Source organism: Aquarana catesbeiana, linkage group LG01 (genome assembly GCF_042186555.1).
Source record: "Aquarana catesbeiana isolate 2022-GZ linkage group LG01, ASM4218655v1, whole genome shotgun sequence".
In the NCBI taxonomy this organism is placed as follows: Eukaryota; Metazoa; Chordata; class Amphibia; order Anura; family Ranidae; genus Aquarana; species Aquarana catesbeiana.
Genome location: NC_133324.1, coordinates 978,432,760 through 978,444,911, shown reverse-complemented (window position 1 = coordinate 978,444,911; position 12,152 = coordinate 978,432,760). Strand labels below are relative to the sequence as shown.

The 12,152-nt window shown below is 50.2% G+C and overlaps 1 protein-coding gene across 1 annotated transcript in view; it reads right to left on the bottom strand.

Moving 5' to 3' along the window:
• The window catches only part of LOC141123532 (cytosolic phospholipase A2 gamma-like), a 98,918-nt gene that overhangs the window by 74,613 nt on the left and 12,153 nt on the right, over nucleotides 1–12,152 (bottom strand). Inside the window, exons 3-4 of the mRNA XM_073612061.1 lie at nucleotides 4,145–4,229; nucleotides 498–643 (exon numbers count right to left, since the gene is read on the bottom strand). Of these exons, the coding sequence (XP_073468162.1) occupies nucleotides 498–643; nucleotides 4,145–4,229 (231 nt within the window). The remainder of the gene's footprint in view (nucleotides 1–497; nucleotides 644–4,144; nucleotides 4,230–12,152) is intronic.

Genomic DNA, 12,152 nt, shown 5'->3' with positions numbered 1-12,152 from the left:
GTGCAGAGTTCAGAGATACACTATGTACAGGGTGCAATATTCAAGAGTGCATTATATACAAGGCACAAGACTCAGGAGTATGCTATGTACATGTCGCAAGGCTCAGGAGTGCGCTATGTACATTGTCCAGGGTTCAGGAGTACAATATGTACAAGGTGAAGGACATCTTTTTTGATTGAAAGCTCCACTCAAAAATGCGAGTTTGATTGTTTTTTTTCTGCCTGTAGGAGGATATACCTGAAGAAGCCTGAAAAAGCCATAGTGTGCATGGACACATTGGCTAACATGGAGGGGTGTTTCCAGGCAGAGAAAAAATGAGAGCTCATAAAAGCTCAAAAGCTTGTAGGAGCCGCTTCTTTGGGCTGCAGTGTGCATGAGTCCTTAATGTGTGTGAAAAATGTAAAAAATATTTCTGGAAGGCAATGTGGGAAAAAAAACAATAGCTGTTATGTTATGCAGTTAACAAATTGCTTTGTAAATTGTTATAATGTATATACCATGTTGATCCAGATATACCAGCGATGTATGTAGCGGCACCTAAAAGGTTGTGCTCAGATAGTTTGGAAATCGTTCCCAGAAAACCAACCATGGCACGGAGTCCACCCCCAGATCCCAATACCGCGATTACAGGAGGGTCGCAATTCTTCAGAAAAAAAGAAAGAAATGATGATCACCATAAGTTATGTTACAGATGGAATATGTAGCATGTGCATCCGCAGAACTTTTTTCATTATAACATTATCATGGTCAGAGACTGCAGACATGGCACAAGAGATGATCAGAGACTGCATACATGGCACAAAAGACTGTAAGAGTCTGTATACATGTGGATGGTGACAGAGAGAGAAAGGGGGTGACAGAGAGAGACAGAAGGGGTGACAGAGAGAGGCAGAGGGGGTGACAGAGAGAGACAGGGGGGGTGACAGAGAGAGACAGAGGGCGTGACAGAGAGAGACAGAGGGGGTGACAGAGAGAGACGGGGGGTGACAGAGAGAGACAGAGGGGGTGACAGAGAGAGATGGGGGCAGAGAGAGACAGAGGGGGTGACAGATAGAGACAGAGGGGGACAGAGAGAGACAGAGGGGGTGGACAGAGGGGGGTGACAGAGAGAGACAGAGGGGGGCAGAGAGAGACAGAGGGGGTGGGCAGAGGGGGGTGACAGAGAGAGACAGAGGGGGGGACAGAGACAGAGGGGGGGACAGAGAGAGACAGAGGGGGCAGAGAGAGACAGAGGGGGTGACAGAGACAGAGGGGGGGACAGAGAGAGACAGAGGGGGGACAGAGAGGGATAGAGGGGGCATAGAGAGACAGAGGGGGGGACAGAGAGAGACAGAGGGGGGGCAGAGAGAGACAGAGGGGGACAGATAAAGATAAAGGGGGTGACAGAGAGAGACAGAGGGGGGTGGACAGAGGGGGACAGCGAGAGACAGAGGGGGGACAGAGAGAGACAGAGGGGGACAGAGAAAGGCAGAGGGGGGTGACAGAGAGAGACAGAGGGGGGTGGACAGAGGGGGGTGACAGAGAGAGACAGAGGGGGGACAGAGAGAGATAGACGGGGTGACAGGGAGAGATAGAGGGGGTGAGAGAGAGAGACAGAGGGGGGACAGCGAGAGACAGAGGGGGACAGAGAGGGATAGAGGGGGTGCAGAGAGAGACAGAGAGGGGGACAGAAAGAGACAGAGGCGGTGACAGAGAGAGACAGAGGGGGTGTAATGAAACGTCCCACATTCCGCTTAAGTGCTTTCGTCATACACCGTTTCCTCCCAGTCTGAATATAGATATCAGATATTTCAACCGCTGACAACCAAAAACAAGGCAATGCTCTTTGGTTTCTCACCATGAACTGTTTATTAGAACAAGAATACAGTCATATATACATTTGAAGAGGAAGTTCCCCCCTCCTGCTCATATTACTCTAACAATACACCTGCAACCAGAAACATAAATTAACATGAGCTAATTAACTAATCCTTTAAAGCATCCGATGTGACACCATCAGGGATGGACTTATCATTGGGCTTGACTGGGCTCAAGCCCACGGGCCCCGGCCAATAAGGGGCCCCGCCCGTTTCGAATGCCGCCGAAATCTGTCGAGATACACAGGACATCTGGCTCTGTATCTCGGCGGCCCCATTTTTAAACTGAAAGGCTCCACTGACAGGTCTGCAAATGACACTGGGGCAAGGCTACACTGACAAGGCTGCAATGACACTGACAAGGCTGCACTGACAAGGCTGCAATGACACTGACAAGGCTGCACTGACAAGGCTGCAATGACACTGACAAGGCTGCACATGGACACTGACAAGGTTGCATTGATGGGCATTTAAATGTAAGCTTTTTTCCTTAAACTTCCCTTCTAAAAGTTTTTTTCCTTAAAATTCCCTCCTAAACTTGGGGTGCGTGTTATACGCCGCCACGTGTTATACGACGATAAATACGGTAATGATCATTTTATCCATTTTTATTGCTTTTATTAATCGTGGACCCAGGACGAATACCAGTACAGTATCCCCCACTTATACGCTTATATTATCTACTTTTGTGAGTAGCCATTTGGCTGTTTTGTCTTGTCCAAATAAACAGAAGTTCCTTAATACTGCACTGAGTCTGGCGCACCTTGTCCTTTTCTATTTATGTTTTATAGAGCTGTGCATATGTATAGAAGGTAGGGCCCGAAAGTGACTCAAGCCCAGGGGCCCCCACCACCCTAAGTCCTGCCTTGGACACTATGCCCACCTGGCCATTGTTGTGATTAATCAGGATTTCACTACAGGTCAGACTTGTTGTCACCGAGCTTCACACAGTAGATTATACATTATCATAGGTATAAACACAGGACACCTTCTCACAATAGCAGGAGCTCCAGTAGGAGTCGGCACCATCTCCTACATTGTACAGAGGCCAATGTAATCAGCTCTTTCAATTAACATGTCCAATTCAGAATCAAACAAACCAAGAACAGTCTTTATATATATCATGGGAGATGTTGTGGATAAATATTACTGTCCCATTTTAAGTAATCCAAGCGACATTTTCTCAGTCACCATGTGCCCCTAATGGACACAGGGTCACTTAGACATAGGAGGTGCATAGGGAGCTAAAACAAGGGTTTTCCAACCTCTCCAAGGGATTCTGGGTTCAACAGGCCCACCTAGAGTGACAGAGAAAGACAGAAGTGGGTGACAGAGAGACACAGAGAGGGAGTGACAGAGAGAGAGAGACGGGGGGTTACAATGAGAGACAGAGGGGGTGACAGAGAGAGACAGAGGGGGTGACAGAGAGAGACAGAGGGGGTGACAGAGAGAGACAGAGGGGACGAGAGAGAAAGGGGGGTCAGAGAGAGAGACCACTAGTTCTGTATGGAGTCCCTCTAGTGCCCCTATGTCCCAGTGGTGTGCGTAATGCTCAGTACAATACCTTGCAGGCCAATAGGATGTTCATGATGGCCAGCAGCTGGCAAGACCCATTTTCATTCTGGGTGAGGACAGAAGATGCTTTGTTCCTTCGATCAGATCTATGATGTGACATGGAGCGGTCCCTGGCTGCTTGCATTTCCTGCCCATCCTTGTTCTCTGAACCTCTGGTCAGTCTGTCCTCCAGGCCTGGGAGCCGTGAGGAGGTTTAAGGAGTTCAGGGGTTCCAGGCTCTGGGAGGTGCCGGGTACGCTGTGCCTGTTGTTCCTGGCATCTTGCTGCTCTCCTTTCCCGCACCCTCCATTTCCTGGGCCACTCGCTCATGCATAGACCGGGTGATGTCATCCTGCCCACCCCTTGAGGCCTCCGCTATCCCACTCCTCGCACCAGGTGTCACTGGCCCTGCTAAACTGTGTACAGGTGTGAACAGGGCTGACCGCGAGCGCTAGGATAAAGGACTTAGTGGGGACCCCCCAAAACGGATCCCTGATTCCAGGGGGGGCGCTTGCCCCCCCCCTTGCCCCTACCTGCGGACGCCCATATGTATTGGGCAGTAATAAGAAATTAACACAGCATCATGTGGGGTACATGTATGGAATAACTTAACAACATGTGAAGATATCTAATAGTAGAAGGCTAAAGGGAAATCTCACTTATACAAAGGTCACTTGGTCTGTTTTTGGTTGTTCAGCATCAAGTTTACAAGACAAATACTAGAAAATCTTTACCTCTCCAACATTCATGCCTAAGGATGAAAGGGTCTCCTTTACTTTTCCCTTTCTTGCATTGACGGATTTGCGTTCCCCATATGATCTGTTAAGTAGACAAAAAAAAACATGAAAAAAGTGTTTACAAACAAAAAAAGTTTCTGTAGAGCCAAGACTTTTTTCCTTCTGGATAAAGCAGGAAGTCATTATGCTTCAGTCAGTGAGTGAATACAAATTATAGGGTTTCCTCTGGAGGTTTCTAGGGGTTCCTTGACTTGTGGCCCATTGACCTTCCATTTAATGGTGCTTGTAGCCAGGTGCTGGATGATAGAAACATGGAGAAGGAGACATTATTCTCTTTACAATCAATTTACTTCCACTTCCTGCAATTGTGCTTCACTATCCTCTCCAGTCAGCAGAGGGAGAACTATAGCCAGAAAAGCCAAGCCAGAACACTGGGGATCATGGGATTTGAAGCCCAGGAAATAACCCATATCGTGGAATTTATAGGCTCTTTGCACTATAATTCCCAAGAGACACTGGTGCATGAGAGCTGCTTTTCTGAGACTGTACAGCTAGGCTCTTCTTCTTAACCATAGGGGAACGATGAGAGCACACAGTGGCAGCCCATCCATTAGGGGTGCCCGGGCGCCGCCCCTCTCTCCTAGCCACCTTCTATTTGAACAAAGGATAGATTCATGCATAGCATGAATCTATCCACGGCCGCCGCTGCCACCCCGTATTCAGGCACTCGACCCCTTTTAGGATGCCGGGCGCCTGAATTCCAGTGGTAGGAGTGTTTTTTTGAAGCACCTGATTAGAGCCATTGACTCTAAAAGGCTTCAAAATAGGATGGCTCGTGGCGCAGAGCATTGCACTACGAGCACACCCAGGTGTTACAACAGCGAATGATAATTCGCTGCTGTAACACTGATCCTCAATCCAGCCAACCAGAAGCGGGTCTGATACCCGTTTTCCAATTGGCCAAGAAGAGAAGACTCCCGATTGGCTGCCGAGGAGGAGGGAGGAAACGGAAGTCACTGATGCCCGTGGAGGAGGAGCTGTCGCCGCCGCTGCTGCTGCAGCTGAAGAACAAGGGAAGCCGCCGGTGATGCGCTGCATAGATGGGGTAAATGCACACCCACCCTAAGACCGACCAACATGGGTGGTTTACTGTTTGCCGCCCCCCCAAAAAAATGACCACTTGCCACCACTGAGAGCACATCTTCTGCATACTGACCAGACTGTTGAGAGGCCAGACCAATGGAGACATCCAAGGCAGTGCAGCACAGACCGCAGCTACAGCATCTATACTGTTTCTGCAGGGTGACCAGAGCATTACTGATCTACTTCCCACCACTGAATCTCTGGAGGCATTCTGTGGAGAGACTGAGGGCCCCTCTTCCTGCAGTGAGAGTTCACAGCCACACCACAGAGACTGGTGAGAGGACCATACCCATTGTTCACACTGCTAGCAGGGACTGAGCTACTGGAGGCAGGACATTAAGTATACTGCACCTGTACCACACCTATACCATATCTTTACTGCATCCTTACTTTTTTTTAGGGGGGGGGGTTTGTGTGTGGGGAGGGAGTTGCCTGTATACAGATGTGGGGCAAAGCTGTGTGTGCATACAATGTGTGTGTCTACCGGTCTGGGGAACTGTGTGCATAAAGGAGTGTGTACAGGTGTAGGGGTGATACGTATGTACAGGTGTAGGGGTGATACGTATGTACAGGTGTAGGAGTGATACGTATGTACAGGTGTAGGGGGTGATACATATGTACAGGTGTAGGGGTGATACGTATGTACAGGTGTAGAAGTGATACATATGTACAGGTGTAGGGGTGATACATATGTACAGGTGTAGGGGGTGATACATATGTACAGGTGTAGGGGGGATACGTATGTACAGGTGTAGGGGTGATACATATGTACAGATGTAGGGGTGATACATATGTACAGGTGTAGGGGTGATACGTATGTACAGGTGTAGGGGTGATACGTATGTACAGGTGTAGGGGTGATACATATGTACAAGTGTAGAAGAGATACATATGTACAGGTGTAGGGGTGATACGTATGTACAGGTGTAGGGGTGATACGTATGTACAGGTGTAGGGGGTGATACGTATGTACAGGTGTAGGGGGTGATACGTATGTACAGGTGTAGAAGTGATACGTATGTACAGGTGTAGGGGTGATACGTATGTACAGGTGTAGAAGTGATACATATGTACAGGTGTAGGGGTGATACATATGTACAGGTGTAGGGGGGATACGTATGTACAGGTGTAGGGGTGATACGTATGTACAGGTGTAGGGGTGATACGTATGTACAGGTGTAGGGGTGATATGTATGTACAGGTGTAGGGGTGATACGTATGTACAGGTGTAGGGGTGATACATATGTACAGGTGTAGGGGTGATACGTATGTACAGGTGTAGGGGTGATACGTATGTACAGGTGTAGGGGTGATACGTATGTACAGGTGTAGGGGGTGATACATATGTACAGGTGTAGGGGGTGATACGTATGTACAGGTGTAGGGGTGATACGTATGTACAGGTGTAGAAGTGATACATATGTACAGGTGTAGGGGGTGATACGTATGTACAGGTGTAGGGGTGATACGTATGTACAGGTGTAGAAGTGATACATATGTACAGGTGTAGGGGTGATACGTATGTACAGGTGTAGGAGTGATACGTATGTACAGGTGTAGGGGTGATACGTATGTACAGGTGTAGGGGTGATACATATGTACAGATGTAGGGGTGATACGTATGTACAGATGTAGGGGGTGATACGTATGTACAGGTGTAGGGGGTGATACGTATGTACAGGTGTAGGGGTGATACATATGTACAGGTGTAGGGAGTGATACGTATGTACAGGTGTAGGGGTGGTATGTATGTACAGGTGTAGGGGGTGATATGTATGTACAGGTGTAGGGGTGATACGTATGTACAGGTGTAGGGGTGATACGTATGTACAGGTGTAGGGGGTGATACGTATGTACAGGTGTAGGGGGTGATACGTATGTATAGGTGTAGGGGTGATACGTATGTACAGGTGTAGGGGTGATATGTATGTACAGGTGTAGGGGTGATACGTATGTACAGGTGTAAGGATGATACGTATGTACAGGTGTAGGGGTGATACGTATGTACAGGTGTAGGGGTGATACATATGTACAGGTGTAGGGGTGATACGTATGTACAGGTGTAGGGATGATACGTATGTACAGGTGTAGGGGTGATACGTATGTACAGGTGTAGGGGTGATACATATGTACAGGTGTAGGGGTGATACATATGTACAGGTGTAGGGGTGATACGTATGTACAGGTGTAGGGGTGATACATATGTACAGGTGTAGGGGTGATACGTATGTACAGGTGGAGGGGCTGAGTGTGTACAGGTGTGAGGGGGCTGAGTGTGTACAGGTGTGAGGGGGGCTGAGTGTGTACAGGTGTGGAGGGACTGAGTGTATACAGGTGTGAAGGGGCTGGGTGTTTACAGGTGTGAGGAGGGCTGAGTGTATACAGGTGTGGAGGGGCTGAGTGTGTACAGGTGTGAGGAGGGGGCTGAGTGCATACAGTTGTGAGGGGGCGCTAAGTGTGTACAGGTGTGAGGGGGGGTGAATGTGTACAGGTGTTGGGGGGCTGAGTGTGTACAGGTGTGGGGGGGCTGAGTGTGTACAGGTGTGATGGGGCTGAGTGTGTACTGGTGTGAGGGGGGCTGAGTGTGTACTGGTGTGAGGGGGCTGACTGCAGACAGGTCTGAGGGGGGTTGAGTATGTACATGTGTGAGGGGGCTGAATGTGTACAGGTGTGGGGGAGGGGGCTGAGTGTGTACAAGTGTAGTGGGCTGAGTGTGTACAGGTGTAAAGGGGCTGAGTGTGTACAGATGTGGGGGGCTGAGGGCATACAGGTGGAGAGGAGCTGAGTGTGTACAGGTGTGAGGAGGAGGCTGAGTGTGTACAGGTGTGGAGGGGCTGAGTGTTTACAGGTGTGAGGGGGCTGAGTGTGTACAGGTGTGGAGGGGCTGAGTGTGTACAGGTGTGAGGGGGGCTGAGTGTGTACAGGTGTGGAGGGGCTGAGTGTATACAGGTGTGGAGGGGCTGAGTGTGTACAGGTGTGGAGGGGCTGAGTGTGTACAGGTGTGAGGGGGCTGAGTGTGTAAAGGTGTGAGGGGGGCTGAGTGTGTGCAGGTGTGGGGGGGCTGAGTGTGTACAGGTGTGGAGGGGCTGAGTGTGTACAGGTGAGAGGGGAGCTGAGTGTGTACAGGTGTGGAGGGGGCTGAGTGTGTACAGGTGTGGAGGGGCTGAGTGTGTACAGGTGTGGAGGGGCTGAGTGTGTACACGTGTGGTGGGGCTGGGTGTGTACAGGTGTGAGGAGGGATGAGTGTGTACAGGTGTGGAGGGGCTGAGTGTGTACAGGTGTGAGGAGGGGGCTGAGTGCATACAGTTGTGAGGGGGCGCTAAGTGTGTACAGGTGTGAGGGGGTGAGTGCATACAGGTGTGAGGGGGCTGAGTGTGTACAGGTGTGAGGGGGGTGAGTGTGTACATGTGTGAGGGGGCTGAGTGCATACAGGTCTGAGGGGGGCTGAGTATGTATGGGTGTGAGGGGGCTGAATGTGTACAGGTGTGGGGGAGGGGGCTGAGTGTGTACAAGTGTAGTGGGCTGAGTGTGTACAGGTGTAAAGGGGCTGAGTGTGTACAGATGTGGGGGGCTGAGGGCGTACAGGTGGGGAGGAGCTGAGTGTGTACAGGTGTGAGGGGAGCTGAGTGTGTACAGGTGTGGGGGAGCTGAGTGTGTACAGGTGTGAGGGGGGCTGAGTGTGTACAGGTGTGGAGGGGCTGAGTGAGTACAGGTGTGGAGGGGCTGAGTGTGTACAGGTGTGAGGGGGCTGAGTGTGTACAGGTGTGAGGGGGGCTGAGTGTGTGCAGGTGTGGGGGGGCTGAGTGTGTACAGGTGTGGAGGGGCTGAGTGTGTACAGGTGAGAGGGGAGCTGAGTGTGTACAGGTGTGAGGGGAGCTAAGAGTGTACAGGTGTGGATGGGCTTGGTGTGTACAGGTGTGGAGGGGCTGAGTGTGTACAGGTGTGGAGGGGCTGGGTGCGTACAGGTGTGAGGGGCTGAGTGTGTACAGGTGTGGAGGGGCTGGGTGCAAACAGGTGTGAAGGGAAGCTGAGTGTGTACAGGTGTGAGGGGGCTGAGTGTGTACAGGTGTGAGGGGGGCTGAGTGTGTACAGGTGTGAGGGGGGCTGAGTGTGTACAGGTGTGAGGGGGGCTGAGCGTGTACAGGTGTGGAGGGGGCTGGGTGCGTACAGGTGTGAGGAGGGGGCTGAGTGCATACAGGTGTGAGGGTAGCTGAGTGTGTACAGGTGTGAGGGGGGCTGAGTGCATTCAGGTGCGAGGGGGACTGAGTGTGTACAGGTGTGAGGGAGGAGGCTGAGTGTGTACAAGTGTAAGAGGCTGAGTGTGTACAGGTGTGGAGGGGCTGAGTGTGTTCAGGTGTGAGGGGAGCTGAGTGTGTACAGGTGTGGAGGGGCTGAGTGTGTTCAGGTGTGAGGGGGGCTGAGTGTGTACAGGTGTGGGGGGGCTGAGTGCGTACAGGTGTGAGGGGGGCCACAAAGAAGAGGAGAAATGAGGGGTGGAGATCAAAATCTCTTTAGTGAAATGATCCTGCAGAAACTCAATGGTCACAAGGGAAGGTGGCTGACACAGCACAGTCTATGGGGAAGCGCCCTGTTCCTCCCGTACAGGAAAGGTGTCTGTGCAATCACAAAATTATTTCAGTGGCCGATTCTAAGCCAGAGAATACTTCCCCAGCTGTATGTACAGTGTGCATTCTGCATTAGACATGTGCTATTCGTTTTGGTCCAAGTACAAATTTGGACGCATTTTCGGTTATTTGGAGATTAGGGGCATGCTGGGTCTGTGATGTCACTGGGGGCGGGGCCATCTCACCAGGTCAATTTAATTGTGAATTGACTATTTTTTTTCTTTAGAAATGTCATTTTTTCTGCAGCAGGTTCTTTATATGGTACATATGTGCTACTTTACAGGCAGATTAATTGTTCCCACTTTAAGTGAAACAATAAAAATGAAAAATTCCTTTAAATATAATGCCGGGGGGGGGGGTCCACTTAGTCTGCCTGTAAAGTGGCACATCTGTACCATGTATAGAACTGCAGCAAAAGAAAAAAGGAGTCAAATCACATTTAAATTGACTCGCAGTTGCAATTGCTGGCCTGACTATTTAAAAAAAATTATGAAAAAAAAATAGTTGAGGTCCCCCCAAGTCAATACTTGGCCCTTTGGGTCTGTTTTTTTTATTTTGACACACCCTCAAAATGGGGGGGTCTGCCCCCCCACTCTGAAACACCTTGTTCCCATGTTGATGGGGACAGGGCCTCTTCCCGACAGTCCTGGGTGGTGGTTATGGGGGTCTGTGGGCAGGGGGCTTATCAGAATCTGGAATCCTCCTTTGACAAGAGAGCCCCCATATCCCACCCTGCCCCGCTATGTGAATGAGTATGGGGTACATTGCATCCCTTCTCATTCATCAAGTGTCAAATTAAAGAAAAAACAGTAGACTGTTTTTGACAATTCCTTTATTAAAAAAAATAAATTAAAATTAAAAAACAATGTCCCCTGATGTAGATTTATTGTCAATCATGACTTCAACCACACCGCCGAACCCGGAAAATAAAAGCTCCGCCTGTGACGAAAGATGACCACCGGGGAGCTCGTTCACCCCCCTTTCCAGACCTGCATGCTTGGATAAGGGTCTGTTATGGATTTTTGGGTTCTCATTAGAATCCATACCAGACCTGAAGGGTCTGGTAAGGATTGGGGGGACCCAACGCTGCTTTTTTCCCACAGTGTTCTATTGTTGGCATTGTTTTGTTTACATTACAGCTGTCAGTGCCGAAGCCCGCTGACAGCTGATGAGTCATCAGTTGTTAAGCACTACGCGCCCGCGCTATAGCCGTAAGATGGCGACAGCACGGCGCTCAATTGCTGGGAGGGCGTCCCTGGACGTCCTCCTGTTTACTTCCTCCCTGCACACCGCCGTAGGCGTGCATCGGAGGAAATCTGTGTTGGCCGTGTCCCTTGGACACAACCAATCAGGGATCGTGCTAAATGGCCAATCACAGCGGCCACTTAGCACTCGATCGGATTGTCCAATGTGAGATGATCTCATATGTAAACATATGAGATCATCTCTCATTGCTGGCTCTTCCTCCTCACACAGAGACTGCGTGTGAGGAGGAAGAGCGATCTGCAGCTGCAGCGTGAGTGTTTGAACACTAACACAGTGCCACACACACAAACACACACATGCCCACCTGTTCCCAGTGCCACCTGTCCCCAGTGCCACCTATCAGTGCCATATGTCACCAGTGCCACCTGTCAGTGCCATCTGTCCCCAGTGCCACCTGTCTCCAGTGCCACCTGTCCCCAGTGCCACCTATCAGTGCCATATGTCACCAGTGCCACCTGTCTCCAGTGCCACCTGTCCCTAGTGCCAACTCTCCCCAGTGCCACCTGTCAGTGTCACGTGCCATCTGTTATCAGTGTCACGTGTCATCAGTGCCATGTATCAGTGCCATCTGTAATTAGTGCCACCTGTCAGTGTCACGTGCTATCTGTTATCAGTGTCACGTGTCATCAGTGCCATGTATCAGTGCCATCTGTAATTAGTGCCACCTGTCAGTGTCACGTGCCATCTGTTATCAGTGTCACGTGTCATTAGTGCCATGTATCAGTGCCATCTGTCTTCAGTTCCACATCAGTGTCACGTGTTATCAGTGCCACATATTAGTGCCATCTGTCATCAGTGCCACGTATTAGTGCCATCTGTCATCAGTGCCACATCAGTGTCACGTGCCATCAGTGCCACATATCAGTGTCATCTGTCATCAGTGTCACGTGTCATTGTCCTGGTGCTCCAGGGCTTTCAAAAGTGTAATAGGTAGTCAACAAGTTAGATGTGTAATTTATGCTCCTAGAACA